The sequence below is a fragment of the Biomphalaria glabrata genome, chromosome 13, assembly GCF_947242115.1.
Source record: "Biomphalaria glabrata chromosome 13, xgBioGlab47.1, whole genome shotgun sequence".
NCBI lineage: Eukaryota > Metazoa > Mollusca > Gastropoda > Planorbidae > Biomphalaria > Biomphalaria glabrata.
Window position 1 is genome coordinate 21,726,054 of NC_074723.1, and position 17,368 is coordinate 21,743,421.

Below are 17,368 nucleotides of genomic sequence, written 5' to 3' on the forward strand. Positions count from 1 at the left end.
AATGAATCTACACAGGGTTGGGTTTTATTTATAGATGCGGTCCGTGACATATGTTGAAATTGTGCGTGCCCCCAAGGCCGAAAAACGTTGACCGCCATATGAGCTTTCTTCTTAAAAAAAAAAAAAATCTTCCCAGAGTTAGTGACAAACTTTGTTGTAGTGACCATCTATTAATTAGGCCTAGGAGTGTCCACACACCCACTGATAGTCCAAAAACTAACTAGACAAAAAAAAAAATCTTATGTCGTTGCCCTTCCTTCTTGTTTCTAAAGCGGCCCGCACCCATTGGAAGACTCAAAACTTGAATCTGAACTTTACTCTTTTGACACTCTCATTAAATGCCCTCCCTCTCCTCTCTTCATTCATCACATGTAGGTCTACACGGCGACGCCATGAGCACTCCACAGAAGAAAAAAAAAAGCTAATTGTGCCTGAATGTAACATGTGCCTTCAAGAAATGCGTGGGCATGTAAATTAGCGCAACCAGTTTTGTTCCTTAATTTGGTTAAAACTTAGTCACGAGAGCAATGTGGGCGACCTTCAATCCGGTAACACACTTTTGCTGTAGATTCCGCACTGATGGGATGAAATGACATCTCACTAAGCCCCGAGACAAGCCAGTCTGAGATTTGGCCTTGGGATTTTTTTTTTAAAAGATCAAATTGTGTAATGTCAATTTATTGGCCGCTGTCTAGGGTTTGATCGTTCTAGATCTATGAGAGATTTGTTCACTGAGTTAATGAGAGATATCCTTTCTTCTCTGGCAAGGTTTTTTTTAAGGCTTTTTAATAGGGTTCCCTAGTTAGTAGGTTTACCTTATCTTATATAATACAGACGTTACTGTCTATTGTTAAAGTATTCTTAAGTATTTCGAACATTTCAAACTAACATGATAACAATATTAGTTGATGCACACGTTCTTCAGATTTCTATCAATCTTGTATTTGTTGAGTTCATAATTATATTATGTATATATATATATATATATATATATATATATATATATATATATATATATATATATATATATATATATATATATATATATATATATATTTGAATGAGCTTCGGTCTTCGCACCGAAAACTGAGCGGTTAACCTAATTATTGTTATTATTATTATTATTATGCTAAAAATGAACTAATATTCATTCTGTGGCACTGCCATGGTCGAGCTTCTTTAGGAAGAAACAAAATTCATTGTAGTCCCTTTAACATTGTTCACTGAGAAATTTTCTGATGATGTGGCAGGTCGGCAGCAGTACCGCCCTCTGACAGGCAACAAGAATCTTCTTAGGGAAGTTTAAAAACTTGAAGGTATATGTAAAGTCAGTTGTTATTATCCCCTCAACTGACATAACAACAGGGTGTATTGTTATTTTAAACAACTTCCATAACCGCTAAATGTCGAAGCTTAAGTTCCCATGTTTTCTTTGTTGTTCCATTATTATTATTGAATTACTGGTTCAAACTTAGACGCATTGATTATGTAAAACATTAAGTATTTGCATGGAGGCGTCCATTCCATTGGGTATAGCCTATTACTAGATGTTTTCGTCCGTTAACATAAAACAAGAATAAACACACGAGTAAGACTAACTAATTGACCATTTAGACACAGTCTAGACCTGGAGGAGGGAAACAGTTGAAAACTCGCCCCCATTCAGTACAAAGAAACATAAACCAGATATCATAGTGGGTGTTATTTAGTCTTATGGAGAGTCACTGTTGATTTTTCAACAGTGGATGATGGTAGGGGAAGAACAGTGAAGGACAAGTTCGCTAATTATGTAGCCACGAATCTAAGAATGTGACAGAGGGGCTAGGAGACAGAAATAACTGTTTGAGTTTGTTTCAAAGGAAAGATGTGGGCTATATACTGTAGCCCTACTCGCCTTCACCCTCGATGTCCCTCTGATCATTACCGATTCATTGGCCAAACCTCCTCAAATTGTGTTTCCTATTTCTGTTCTGTCTGCTTGATATTTCGAATATCCCCTACCCCATGCCCGCTACACGAAGACATTACTCTAGACGTCGAGGTTACTGAAGGAGTGGTTGGCTATTGATTTTTGTGTCTGTTCTTGGTCTCTGTCGCTGTCAGTTCCAGCACTGCTTGGCATGCCAGGCAACGTGGGGAGCCTTTTCAGTTGACGCTATAAATGGAAGCCCTCCCGTGCTCTGGGCTTTAGGCCTCTCCATTTAATTAGCGAATATTCCTTTACAAAACGGTACTTTTGTTTTCCCGCTCCCCTCTCTTGGGTATCAATTAACGCTTAGTAAATGCGAACTTGAAACTCGTCCTTGTGATGCTGTATCTGAACAGATTGAAAAGAAGAACAAAACATTGTGACAGATTTAAAAATAATCTCTCGCTTTCTTTCTTGCCTGTGTACGTGCGAAGACACCACGTGGTCCACGTGCTCTGCTGTCGATGTAATATGCATAATGAGCGAATTGTCATGTGGGACTTTAGCGACCATCTTGGATTTCGTTTTTTTTTTTTTTAATTTTATTTTACTGACACAAGGGGGCCTTGAAACCACGACCATTTCGCATCAACACAAAAAAAAAATACTCCTAAAATGTCACGGTGTGCGGGGGGGGGGGAAGGTGCATTGAAATATGCTCGATATATTTTTTTTTGACATCTAAATGATAATTTAAGGATAAAAAAGTAATAGATATGTCATCGTTTGCTACGATATGTCATCAATTGCTACTATGTAACATGGTAATAAATCTAATCCATTAGTGCTCCTAGCGAGAACTAGTGCCACACTAGGCCCTTTACTATTTTGTAGTGCCACACAGGGCCCTTTACTATTTTGTAGTGCTACACTGGGCCCTTACTATTTTGTAGTGCTACACTGGGCCCTTTACTATTTTGTAGTGCCACACAGGGCCCTTTACTATTTTGTAGTGCTACACTGGGCCCTTTACTATTTTGTAGTTATACACTGGGCCTTTACTATTTTGTAGTGCCACACAGGGCCCTTTACTATTTTGTAGTGCTACACTGGGCCCTTTACTATTTTGTGGTGCTACACTGGGCCCTTTACTATTTTGTAGTTATACACTGGGCCTTTAATATTTTGTAGTGCCACACTGGGCCCTTTACTATTTTGTAGTGCCACACTGGGCCCTTTACTATTTTGTAGTTATACACTGGGCCTTTACTATTTTGTAGTGCCACACTGGGCCCTTTACTATTTTGTAGTGCCACACTGGGCCCTTACTATTTTGTAGTGCCACACTGAGCCCTTACTTTTTATAGTGCCACACTGGGCCCTTACTATTTTGTAGTGCCACACTGGGCCCTTTACTATTTTGTAGTGCCACACTGGGCCCTTACTATTTTGTAGTGCTACACTGGGCCTTTACTATTATGTAGTGCCACACTGGGCCCTTTACTATTTTGTAGTGCCACACTGGGCCCTTTACTATTTTGTAGTGCCACACTGGGCCCTTTACTATTTTGTAGTGCCACACTGGGCCCTTTACTATTTTGTAGTGCCACACTGGGCCCTTACTATTTTGTAGTGCCACACTGGGCCCTTACTATTTTGTAGTGCCACACTGGGCCCTTTACTATTTTGTAGTGCCGCACTGGGCCCTTTACTATTTTTTAGTGCCGCACTGGGCCCTTTACTATTTTGTTTTCTATTGATTAACGTTGTTGGAAAACAAAAGAAAAAAATTGTAAATAATTATATAATGAGTCCAATGTCAAGGTGACAGATGAGCAGATAATTAGATCAGTGTTTCTCAACCATTTCCACGACAAGGTACCCTTCAAAGGCTTTAATACCCCCTGTCAATCCAACATCCACAGTTGTCTACCCCCTCCCCTATTTTATTTTCACACACAATAAAAACAGCTGATCTAGAGAAAGCCATTGCCTTGAATGATAGTACTGTAATAGTACATGTATTATTTATAGAAAACTTTGTTCACTAAGGCCATAGAAAAGAGAAAATGGAAGAGGCAGGGGATCCCATTGGCTGCAACAAATTCTCCTGACTTTTCAGACCACATAACTACCACTACATTCTTTTGAAAACTTAAACATACTAAATTCATTCTGGGGTACACACTGAAGTACATGGTAGATTTAATCTCATTTTCATTTTTTTTTAAAAATATTTAACATGAATATTTTTTAAGGTTTTACATTTTGTTTTAGTTTGTGGAGGTTACTTTGATGCCCTTTGTAGCTGCGCTGAATGTAATCTTATTTATTTAAAAAAAAAATACATTCCTCATGTTAATCTACTCATGAATTCAAGATAGCGGTCTTACAGATGGCTGGCATAAATGATGAAAAGAAAGTTTAAGTAGACCCGCCTCTGCTTTATCTGCAGTAGATTTTGCTAAATATATAGGTCTCAACTGTGACAAACTGTAATCATCCTTAATTTTTTTTTATGGAAAACAATGCCTTATGCCAGAGACTTAAACTCAAACAAACCATTGTTTTTTTCCTGCTGGTTTAAGCAAATGATTACCATACTCTAATGGCACTAGGGAGAAAGACCACTTGTACTAATTAGACCTAGTATATGGAATAATCAAGATCTACTCTTGGTTGCCTAATTCTGTTTTCTTATGCAGATTGAATCTGTCTAATTTCCAGCAAGTTTTACTTAATAAAATTTGGGGTTGGTTTTATTGGTTAATTAAGTAATTAATCAAATAATTTGAGTTAATTTCTCTCATTCCTTTGTTATGTTGGGTTTAAATATTGTGTATATAAATGAAGGTACAACTTTTGATCTAGAATCTAGAGAATTATTTTTTACAACTAAAAGCTTTAAAAAAAACAACATTTGAATACATTGCTTTCATTTTCCACATTATTTACTTTGAACACAAAAGTACAATGAGCCACCTAACCAAGTATGTTAATCGATATATTTGAGATAAAAAGCAAATGTTTATTGTGGGGAAATCAAGAAGGTTAACTGTCATTATTTTCTTTGAACACAGAAGTACAATGAGCCACCTAACCAAGTATGTTAATCGATATATTTGAGATAAAAAGCAAATGTTTATTGTGGGGAAATCAAGAAGGTTAACTGTCATTATTTTCTTTGAACACAAAAGTACAATGAGCCACCTAACCAAGTATGTTAATCGATATATTTGAGATAAAAAGCAAATGTTTATTGTGGGGAAATTAAGAAGATTAACTGTCCTCATGTCTAATGGTATAAAGCAAAAGTGAATCTCTTTTGTGATTTCATCTATTTCTGTTAATTATAGAACTGATTTTTGTTCTTGCCCTAATTTTCATCAATCTCTCTTTAAATCAATAAACAAGTACATACTTTGTGACTGGATTTTATAAAATGCTTAAAACCACGTCTTTGAAATATTTTGACTTTGTTATGGTTTTCTTTCATTATCTGTTTTGAAATTATCACAAGAATGAAATTTTTTTTTCCCCTATTTTTGCAAAAGTTTGAACACAGTAACTTGCCCCTCACCATCATTTGTAAAGGGAAAGGTCAAAGGTGGCTGGGTAGCTTTTTTCTCATCATGTCTACTTTTCTTTTTGTCCCCCTTGAACTTGTAAAAATTAGTTGACACAGTTCTCATATTCACTTTCATCTGCATAAGTAAAAGCAGTTGATCAATTGATCATGTGTAGATAGATAAGAACTAATCTCAATTGTCATAGATGCTTTCAATTTATACTTTTTTTATGTTTCTGTTTTTATATTTCTGTTTCACTAGGACAAGTAGCAGTTCCTCCATCTCTCTATCCTTGTTCAGTGAAAGTGATCTAGCAGAAACTCCATCTACTAGTGGCTGTAGGTAAGGAAGAACAATAACCTCTGTATTTTTTCTTATTTGTACCTAGAATTATTTATCATAATGAGATGTCAAGGATATGTAAAAAATCTTCTTTGTTACTGACAAATTCATTTGTAAAAAGAGATTTTGTTTCTTAACAAATTTTTTTTTCTTAGCCATATATCCTTTAACTACACAGCTATATCACTATTCTCTAATTATTGACCACTTTTAATTACATTATAAAATCTAAAAAAAGTACTTTTCAGAGTTGTTTAAATATTTTTATTATAACATTTTCCTAGTAATCTAAAATATTATAAGAGAAACGAAACATTGTTTGCTGTATCTTATGTTATATTTAGGACATTTTCTTGAAATTGGAGTCTTTCGTATATCACTAAACTATACTAACTTTTTGTTTAAATATATACAAAATATAAATATTTTATATTGTTATTATAATAGTAATAATAAAAGTACAAAATTAAATTGAATTTGAACTCTTATTGATTTTTTTATATATATATTATACAACAAATATTGTTAGCAACAAATTTTGTCCTAATTTTGGATTATCCTTAAAATAAAAACATGTGTTTGTTTTTCTATTTCTATTTCATAAAAAAAAGTTTTGCTGCTGCATATTGAATGTGCATAGCTTTTGTTTCAGTTTATCATTCATTATCAAAAGTTTTGTAGCATATATTCACTCTATTCTAGATTGGCAACAACTATAAATTGAAACAGTTATGAGAACCTTAGCGAGTAATGAATATAAGTATTTAAAAAAACTATCAGGCATTAATTTTTCATTTTTAATAATAAGAATAACATCTTTATTATCCTTGAGGAAATTTGTCTTACACTTTATGCGTTACAAAACATTAAAACGATAGAAAAGAAAATATATAGCTGCGTGGTCGTGCAGCCCGTGCACTGGACTTTTGTTTTGTCATCTTGATGGTCCTGGGCTCATACCCTGGCAGCTGCCATACCCCGTTTTCTACAGGAGGCTTGGACTAGAAAGTAGATTATCTTAAATTCCGAAGGAATATCTGAAACGTAAAACAAACCTTTTTATTGTTCATAATAAAAATATTTTTCAGTTCTGAAATGGCAACTGCATTGCAATCTAAAGAGAAAAAGAAGGAAAAAGCAAAGGAGTTTATGAAAAAACTCAAGTCCATGTTGCCCATGAAGGAAAGAGCTGGCAAAATGGACACACTGTCTACTCTGGAACAGCTGGTCAATAACATGAGACAACTGAATGGTCAGTCAGGAGATTGAATTTGTACTTGATACCCCTTTTTGTTTTTAGATAATTTACTTACATAAAAAAATTTTTTTGTATACGCCTACATTAAAGTCTTCCCTCCTTGAAATGTTTGCTAAAACAGTCATTAAAATCATTTTTACAAAATCATGTTTTATATCAATTTTATAAAGTTTTTTAACACCTTATCAGTAAAAAGTTCTTTTAAAAGTGATTCCAAAGATCAAGGATGAGTGCAGTATTTGACATGACCACGCAATCCCAGTATATTAGATAGAACTAAATTACATTTTAAAATGTATCATTTATATTACATAAATAACATAGTTCATATATTTGAAATGTTTCTTAAAACAATAATCTTCTGTATTAAGAGAAATGGAATGACAATTAGCTACACTTGTTTTATCTACATTTCAATGTAAAAAAATCTCCATCATTAAGCAAAGATAAATTCTAACATTGTTATTGATTTTCTGTTATCAGAAGTTCAGAAGAGACAAAGTGAATTTAAGCATCCACCTCCACATAGTGGATCCTACCACGGCAGTGATACTGATAAAGTAGTCCAGGTAAAGCACTGTTTTCTTTAAAGTCTTAACAGTTTCATTCTGAATTCTTAAAGAATAATTTCTTTTGCTTTAGAGCTAAAATAACTTTAATAAATATCTATATTACTCAAGTTTCTCTTTAGTGTGAAGATCAATCCTTTTAGTTTGTTTCATTAAAGCTGATTCTGTTTTTTTTGAAAAAAAAAATATTGGAATAGTTTTGTGATGTTTTATTTGCTTATAAAGTAACTTGATTTGACATGTATTGTGTATTTTCACTGTAGTGATTAATTCATTTTTTGTTTTGTTTTTTAGAGTAATATGTACATATCAGTATCCCTCAAGAATCATGTAGTACAAACTGCTTCTGTTAAGTTAATGGAACATTTGGGGTACCCATTGGTAAGCTTTTTTTTTTATACCTTTGTTTACTATGTCTAGAAGAAAGAACTACATCTTTTATAAGGTTACATTGAACTTAAAAAAAATTACAGAGTTAGTGTAGGTAAACAAAATAATGTGCATTTTTACTTGTGTTTTTACATTACCAATGGGTTCAGTTTTTTAGTACTTGTATTCTAAACCAATAGGATCAATTGTCTTTAGTATTTTCATTCTACTTATCCAATAGGATTAATTGTCTTTAGTACTTGTATTCTACTTAACCAATAGCATCAGTTGTCTTTAGTACTTTCATTTTACTTATCCAATAGGATCAATTGTCTTTAGTACTTGTATTCTACTTAACCAATAGCATCAGTTGTCTTTAGTACTTCTATTCTACTTAACCAATAGGATCAATTGTCTTCAGTACTTGCATTCTACTTAACCAGTAGGATCAATTGTCTTCCGTACTTGCTTTCTACTTATCCAATAGGATCAATTGTCTTTAGTACTTGTATTCTACTTAACCAATAGGATCAGTTGTCTTTAGTACTTGCATTCTACCTAACCAATAGGATCAGTTGTCTTTAGTACTTGCATTCTACTTATCCAATAGGATCAATTGTCTTTAGTACTTGCATTCTACTTAACCAATAGGATCAATTGTCTTCCGTACTTGCTTTCTACTTATCCAATAGGATCAATTGTCTTTAGTACTTGTATTCTACTTAACCAATAGGATCAGTTGTCTTTAGTACTTGCATTCTACTTAACCAATAGGATCAGTTGTCTTTAGTACTTGCATTCTACTTATCCAATAGGATCAATTGTCTTTAGTACTTGCATTCTACTTAACCAATAGGATCAATTGTCTTTAGTACTTGCATTCTACTTAACCAATAGCATCAATTGTCTTTAGTACTTGTATTCTACTTAACCAATAGGATCAATGGTCTTCAGTACTTGGATTCTACTTAACCAATAGGATCAGTTGTCTTTAGTACTTGCATTCTACTTAACCAATAGCATCAATTGTCTTTAGTACTTGTATTCTACTTAACCAATAGGATCAATGGTCTTCAGTACTTGCATTCTACTTAACCAATGGTTGTCTTTGTTGTATGTTTGTTTATAGGATTGGTGGAAAGGGAGACTACTGAAAGATTTTTTAAATAAGAAAGACATCACTACTGTCAACAGTTGCATAGCCTTACATTCCAGTGATGAACATCTAGGTATTTTATTTTTCTAGTGGTATTTCTAAATAAATGCAAATGATGCTTTATCTTTTTAAGTGAAAACAATTTTTAGGTTACATATTACAGGATCACTAGAAAAAGGTCAGATACATTTAATACAAATCTTTCTTCAAATATTATGCATATACTTTTTCTGGAAATCCTTGTAATTATGATTATAATTTAAATGAGACTAGAACATTATTCATAGTGTATCAGTTATTGGTTAAGTTTATATATTTTATTTTATCTAATACATTTTATATCTCCTTAAACATGCCTGGATTTTGCTCAACCATCTTAGCTATTTGGGCATTTACTATTAAATCTTTTACAGTATTTGTATTAAATTTCCATCAAATCTGAAAGTTTTGATTTGTCTAATGATATTCCATTAATTATTTTTCTTTGAAAGTTATTAACATCTTAATATTAAATTTCTTTATAGTATTCTATGTGGTGAAGATACTTTAATTAATTTATGCATTTCTTTGTTTAGATTTTAATTAATTTATGCATTTCTTTGTTTAGATTTTAATTAATTTATGCATTTCTTTGTTTAGATTCAACAGCTGGTAAATCCACCAGTAGCATGAATGAATGTTCCAAATACTTCTACGCTAGAATAAGGTATCACTAATTATTTCTCAATATTCTCTTTTTTAATAATTTTATTTAGCTAAGTTCTTTTCTTCCTAACTTGATTATCTGAATTGTAAAATTTTTTTTTTTTTTTTGGTTTTGGTTATTTTTTAAAATATATTCTATTTTATTTAAGACATTTAAACAAAAAATCTTTAACACAATGAGTTTACTTATTAATGTATACACATTCATCTACTTGACAACTAATAAAGTAGACAACTGTGCTTCACAATTAAAATAATGTAAAGGAAAATTAAATACTGTAAGCATAACACTAGTCACCATGGCTACATTTATATTTACTGTATCTCTCATTGTTAGTCAAGAAATTTTCAGAACAGAGAAGAAAATCAGGACTCAACATTATTTACTATTGTATGCATTTTATGAAAGTGACCTGACTATGCCACTGACTTCTCAGTTGGTTGATTATAACAAAAAAAAAGGGTAATTACTGGTAACTTCTGTCTTTGTGTAAAGAAAAATAAACAAAATATCTCTTAATTATTATTAATGATGTCTTAATTAATTAATTATTCAATTTTGACGTTGGCACATGAAAAAAGTTATGGAATTGTGATGGTAAAATATTTTGTATTTGGTGAAAGGAAAATCTTCAATCATCTTCATCTGATCTAAATTATGATTGCTTGTTAAATACTAAAGCTCCATTCTAGACCTAGTGGGGCAGGTGATGTAAAGCTCAATTGATTCTGTGGTCATTGAATGACAGGGGTGTCATTTGGCCAACACAAGGAGCAACTAGGTTTACTTATTTCCAACAGATCAGGTATGTAATAAAGTTGGTTGACTCAGAGATGTTACAACTTGAGCTCCCCTAAGCAGCATCCAAAGCACAAGACCACAAAGCCCCCTTGCTCAACTCCTTATTATAAATATGTATATATACTTAAAAACATTTTCTGTTTTGTATTTTGAACAAATATCACTTCTAAATTTATTAGTTACCAATATTTGAAATCCAATTTTATAAATCAATTATAGAACCAGAAGGTTTGTTTTTCACATTATGTGATGATAGAAATCAGGTTTAATGACATCAGCACCATTTAATAGACTATTATGTCAGTTTGTTTATTAAATAATGTTTTAAGTTTTAATCCATATTATGAAGCAATGACAAAAGAATTTTCTTAAAATTGTCTTAATTTCCTCTATTGAGCAATTAGTGATTATTTATTTGTACAAATGCAAACAGTATATAGAGAAAATGATTCTTTGACAAATTAGAAGTCACATCAGTATTTTTTTTCCTTTGACTGTGAAAAAGTTTTCTTTAGCTTTTCTTCTTTAAACTGTGTTGTATAAACCCTTAGTTGCTTCACAACTTTGTTGGTTATTATGATGAAATCAAAGCAGGCTCCAAGGTTACATTCTCCTGCTCTAAATCTTAATTCCCCCCCCCCCCCCCCCCCAAACTCATTAAGCATTGTTATTATACCAGTTTAGCATTAGCAATGTAAACTGTCAGGTGAGTATGCAAGAAGATAGTCTGTAAAATGCCAACTTTTTCCTCTTGATTCAGAATGGATAATCTCGAGTCTCTGACCAAGGGATTAAATAAACCTTGGTAAGAGCCTGCTTTGTCTGTCTTTCCTCCAGTGTCTTTGACCAATGTTTATGAATAACTTTTATGAAGCTTTGATGTTTAGATATTGTTATTACTATCATCTGGTAGTAAAACTAGTTATTAAATCTAATTAAACAAAATATGCTCCTTATTTTAAATGACAAATATTAAAACAAAAGTGCTAATACAAAAACTAGTTTTTTAACTTTTGCTCTTTAAATATCTCTAATAACATAAGAAATCATTTAGTAAGAAGTAATCAATAAAAGAATTTTCATGAAAAAATGTTTTGAGTAAAAGTAAACTTTTTGTAGAAATGAAAAGAAATATTTGAAGAAAACAAAGTCCAAATTGATTCTCAATATTCTCGTGATGATGCCATCTCGGAAGGAGGTAAACATGACAAGCTTGTATGACTTTATTTACGGGAGACCAAGTAACATTTTGTAATTTATAATCCAAGTTTATAAAACGTCTTCAAAATATTTTTGAAGACCTTTATCAGACAATGCTGCAAGCATGTGTATACTATTTTTGAGACAGATGAGTTTTAGGTTTTGAAGATGATGGTATAATATTTGTTATTTTTCTTGCACTTTTTTGTTATTGTCAATAACAATATTGTCAAAAAATATTTGAGCCAATTTGTTTATCTAGCTATTTTTAAATATTTTCTTTTCTACTTAGAAACACTCAAATTTAAATGTAACAACCATAAAATGAAAATTATTATGAAGATTAAAAACAACTTATTAGTTAATTGTGTATATAAAACAATTTTTTTTACAAAATTGATGGAGAAAAGGAAATTGGTCTGGCATTTACACTTTATTTAACTTTCTTAGAGTTTTAAAGTTTTTTTTTAAAGCATAAGATAACTTGAAATAAATTGGAAATATCTTGACAGCTCATTTTGAAAAAGTGTTGCTATTATTTTGTTATGTGTTACATTGTATGAGATCTTAGCTTCTTTTGCTGCTATTTTCATAAAACATTCTTCTGAAATTTTCTCTTGTTTTTCAGTTTCATAATTACTTCTCACAAGTAGCCAAAATAACTACTTGTGAACCATTGGAGATAACCTGTTTCAGTTTTTTAAATTTAAAATAATTGTTTCATTTTAGGCGCTTCCGAAGGCTGGGAGATGGATTCAATATTCAGAATCTGATATCATACTGTCCATTCCGGATGGTTATCACCACAAAACAACCGGAACAGTCAGACTCCTCTGAAGATGAAAGTGTCAAGCATAAGAAAGCCTTAACTATCTATTGTCAGCCTTTGACTTCAGCATATATTGGTAAATAAGTTTTAAAAAGAAAATCATTTTTAAAGTCAGTTCTTGTGATAGTCAAATTTCCAGATATTCTATGATTTCAATAGGTAAACTATAGAGACTTCAGAAATTCCTGGATTTTGACTAATTCTAATTTATACTAACAGACATTTGTGTTAAATTTGTTCATGGTTCATTAACTTTAGAATTATTTTCTTTATCTTAGGTGGACAACTACTGCCAGATAAAAGGAACTTTAGCTTGAGACATTCTCTGTTTTGTAATTACACCTACGTCCATCCTAAGTAAGCTGTTGATTAATGCCTTTAATATCTTAGATTTACATTAATATTCCCCTATCTTGCCATCTCAGTACCCAAAGTGCATTGATTTAAGAATGTTCTTAACTTATATCTACATCCTATTTAACTGTTGACCAAGTTGACCTATTCTGTTTTATCTGTTTTGAAAAAGGATAGTATCAACTAAAATTAGAATATTACTTGGGAAAACACAACTCTGTCCAACTTTTATTTTAAGAATATTTTTTTTTATAACACACATTTTTTAGATCTAAAGAAAGGACAGCTCATTTTGTATATTTTTTGTTTAAACTTTAAAACTGGTCATTCTACAGCTTTTTATGTGTACTTATTTTGTTTTGTTTTGATCTTGAATCAGTGCTGTCAATCTTCTTGGTTTCCTGCCTCAAGATCTGAATGGAATGTCTATCTTTGACTTGTACCACCCTGAAGACTACCAGCAGCTTCTAGAAATACACAAAAAGAGTAAGATTACATGTCTACAAGTAGAGTTTGAGTAGACAGTTCTTTTAGATTTACAGTCCTATATTTAACTTTTTGCTTCAATGTAATCTAACCCCTTTGTTTCTGCTCTTATCTAGTTGTTCTATCTATGGGTCAGCCATTCAAGAGTGGTTCTATCCGCCTGAAGACAAGAAATAGCTGTTATATTGAAGTGGAGACAGAATGGTCAAGCTTTGTAAATCCATGGTCAATGCAGCTTGAGTTTATTATTGGTCAACATACAGTTATAAAGTAAGTGTTTGTGTGTGTGTGTTCTTTTGTTTTACAATTTTTCATAAAAACTGCTAGTAACATTCAAGTACACTGCATGTCTGAAGTTAAATGATGAGTACGTTAAAAAAATGGCTTTCTACTTTATTACTCTATCTAGGGGGCCATCTCGATTAGACTTATTTGAAGATCTTCCAAATAGAACAGAAAAGGTGGAGCTATCTAATGATGCTAAAGCCTTTCGGGAGAAAATATTAGAGGTGTTAAAGAAGGTATATTTTTTTTTTAATTTATAGTTTTAATGAATTGATTGATAAATCATCATTTGTTATATATTTTCTTAAGACTAGATACATAATTCATATATCTACAATTTTTATTAAACTTTATTTTTTGTTCCATGTTAATGGATTTGTTGTTTTTATTTCAGCCTATCCAAAATGTTTTCGCTGAGCCATCGCCTATTGTCCATCTTGTCAAAGAACCAAGTAGGTCTTTGTTTCAATGAATTAGTTTCTCTCTCCCTTCCCAATTAGTTTGTAACATGGTTATAAATATAGTACAACTGTTTTGTTTAGTTTTCTAGTGCTACTTCTAATAAACTAGGACTTTTGGGATCTCTCCTGAAATTTTTGGGATATCTCCTGAAACTGTTTGGATATTTCATGAAATTTTATGTTAAGAAAGAACTACGAAGTTTCCTTGTCGTTTATAAGGTGAAGGATGACAAGAATATTTGCTTACTTCTAAACTTAAGATCGTGGATATTTTCTAATTAAGAGTCTTGTAGGCAGGATTGCTCATGATTTAATACTTTGAAATTATGCTTATATATCTTTGGGAAACTAAAGCTCTGAATTTCTTGTTTCAACAAGAAGCTAATTGTTGACTGAATGTAACTTTTGTTTGATTATTACATAACTTGACATTATTTACTTCAGCACCAAAGGTTGCCCCCCCAGTCAGAGATGTTGCTTTGAGAGACATAGAGCCTGCTCCAAAATCAGGGACCCCAGTGGATAAACCAAAGGTAAATTTAAAACTGATAAATTACACTGACAACTGCATTAATAACTAATAGATTAAATTGGTAACTGCATTAATAACAAAAAATTAGGTCTTCCTTAGTTGAAAGAACTTTAACTGGCTTTAGTTGTGAAAGTTTTATAATCTTTCTAAAACATTGTCTTTGTGTTTACTTAGCTGTCAGAGTCTGGTAATCTTGAGACAAAGTCTGCAGTGATTGATGAAAAGGGAATCTCTTCCATCTACAATCAGTTAAACTATTCACACAACATAAAAAGGTAAGATTTTTATTCTTATGCTACTGACTGATGGGAAAGACACAAGTATTGTGTGGCTCAATATTGGTCTTAACAAACAAACTTTAAAATGAAAGATACAAGAAATGGAAAAACATTCTAAATTTTTATTGCTCTGGCAATATCTCACTGGAATGAAAAGATTACTTCATAGAATTGGTGGTCTTCGTATCAAGAAATATCCTTGTATAATTGTAAAGAATATATTAGATCTATATGTAATAAAAATATATTTAGGGAAAAGTACTTTGTTACATAAGAGTATAACAAGAAACCTATTTTTAGTGTGGAATTAATTACATTATGTATGGCAAGCAGCCTGCTGGTAATTCCCACTAAAATGTCAAATATTATGCTGGATTTGTGGAGGAGTTATTATGTAGGTCCATAATTGGAGCTACAATTAACTTTGACCTTATACTAGTTATACAATGTCTGAGAGTTTTGTTAGTGTACTGCATTGGTTCACATTCTCTCAACACTTAGTTTCAGTTAAAATTGACAATTGTATACAAAGACAGAGATAAGATGAAGTTTCATTGTACACATGAAGAATTATTTAATTATAAAAAAATTAGTTAAACAACAGCTTTTTTAATAGCCCTTTAAATTTCTGTCCAAATAGTTATTGCTATCCTTTATGTTAGTCAAGTGGGTGATTTCGGTCTTTAAAAAAAAACTTTATTTGAATGCTATTTTTTTTTCAAACTTCAAATCAATAAGTCTCGTCAAACTCAACATCACTGTATTTTATATTTGACCTGTGGGTTAAAGTTCTGAATAATAGGACATTTCTTGGCACAGAAACAACTGTGTACATTTATTCAGAACTATTATTCATTCCATAATTGACTTCCATAGGTCAGGCCTGCTGGTTTGACTGATCTACATTTGTTCAATAGACATTATTAGCTTGTAGTTTGTATCAAGCAAGTCAGTTAGTCTAACTAAGCTTTGAACTGCCACATTTGGAAACACAAAGTTGTTTTTTTTTTAAGATATGGTTCTTTCATTGTACAAATATTTGTACACATTTCTATCACTGTGTTGTGATTCTATCATGGAACTCATTGAAGCTCTCCACCAAAGGTAACAAGTGTATTTAACATTGGTTTTTAAAATGAACGTCTATATAGCATTTATAAGTTTGCTTGAATTCAATATAGGGTAATATTATTGTGATATTTAGTACTGTTTAATAAAGTAAGTTTTGAACAGTTGTCACTGCTGTTTGGTAATTAATGTCATTAAGTGCTATCAACCAACAATAGATTCACTTGATTTATGCTTTGATCATGAAGCAAATTTTTGTGCAAACAGTAAGAAAAGAAAATGAGCATCTGATGAATTGCTAACTTTGGACTGAAATATTATGGCCTCCTTCAGTCATGAAGCAACTATAGATCATGTCATGGAAATGAATGTCTAGGCATTAGCTAAGATTGGAACGATGCCATCCACACAACATTTCCTCCCTCTCCATGCAGCTCATGTATCCAAAGGAACAGCAAGTGCTAATACAGTTTTGGGTCAGCGGCCTTGCAGGCTCTGTCTGGGTGTAGCACGTGAGTGCTGCAAACTGCCTAAAGGTCGCTGGCTCCTGAATTTTCCTCAGAGTTGACTCCGATGCCTTTCCCATGATTGGGTATAGCTGCAAGGCAGCAGAGCTCATGTATCCAAAGGAACTGCAAGTGCTGATACAGTTTTGGGTCAGCGGCATTGCAGGCTCTGTCTGGGTGTAGCACTGTGTGCTGCAAACTGCCTAAGTGTCGCTGGCTCATGCTTTTTCATCAGGTTTGACTCAGATGCCTTTCCCATGATTGGGTATAGCTGCAAGGCAGCAGAGGTTTGAATTCAGAGTTTTCCTTCTCCTAGGTGGGTAGCCAGCCATGGCTAACAAGCCCCTCCTGCCCAAAGTTTACTGGTTTAGGTGCCAGTTACACACATTTATAATTAGTGTTAACATAAACTTTAATTTCACTTTTGTTGTTTGATTATTCTGTTTGACACTTAAATTTATCTTTAGTTAATGAAGTAATGTTGTTGCTTACAGGTTCTTAATGAGTCATCCCAAATCATTTTCTAATGTTTCTGATGAAGACAGTCTTATCACAAGGGAAGACAGTGAGGATGGTAAGAAATTCATTCAGTTTGATTAACATTAGATCAAACTGTTTCTTTGCATCTATTTTGAAAAAAGATTTGAAAATAGTTCTGGTCCCATAAGTAATGTTTTTAACACATTTCCT

The 17,368-nt window shown here is 32.3% G+C and overlaps 1 protein-coding gene across 2 annotated transcripts in view; it reads left to right on the forward strand.

Moving 5' to 3' along the window:
* The window catches only part of LOC106051222 (uncharacterized), a 52,575-nt gene that overhangs the window by 19,561 nt on the left and 15,646 nt on the right, over positions 1-17,368 (forward strand). For both annotated transcript variants that reach the window (XM_056007699.1, XM_056007700.1), the window contains 15 exons: positions 5,740-5,820; positions 6,909-7,072; positions 7,562-7,647; positions 7,942-8,028; positions 9,146-9,245; positions 9,812-9,878; positions 12,609-12,784; positions 12,987-13,065; positions 13,442-13,548; positions 13,665-13,818; positions 13,958-14,069; positions 14,228-14,285; positions 14,739-14,827; positions 15,001-15,101; positions 17,173-17,252. In XM_056007699.1, the coding sequence (XP_055863674.1) occupies positions 5,740-5,820; positions 6,909-7,072; positions 7,562-7,647; positions 7,942-8,028; positions 9,146-9,245; positions 9,812-9,878; positions 12,609-12,784; positions 12,987-13,065; positions 13,442-13,548; positions 13,665-13,818; positions 13,958-14,069; positions 14,228-14,285; positions 14,739-14,827; positions 15,001-15,101; positions 17,173-17,252 (1,541 nt within the window). The remainder of the gene's footprint in view (positions 1-5,739; positions 5,821-6,908; positions 7,073-7,561; positions 7,648-7,941; positions 8,029-9,145; positions 9,246-9,811; positions 9,879-12,608; positions 12,785-12,986; positions 13,066-13,441; positions 13,549-13,664; positions 13,819-13,957; positions 14,070-14,227; positions 14,286-14,738; positions 14,828-15,000; positions 15,102-17,172; positions 17,253-17,368) is intronic.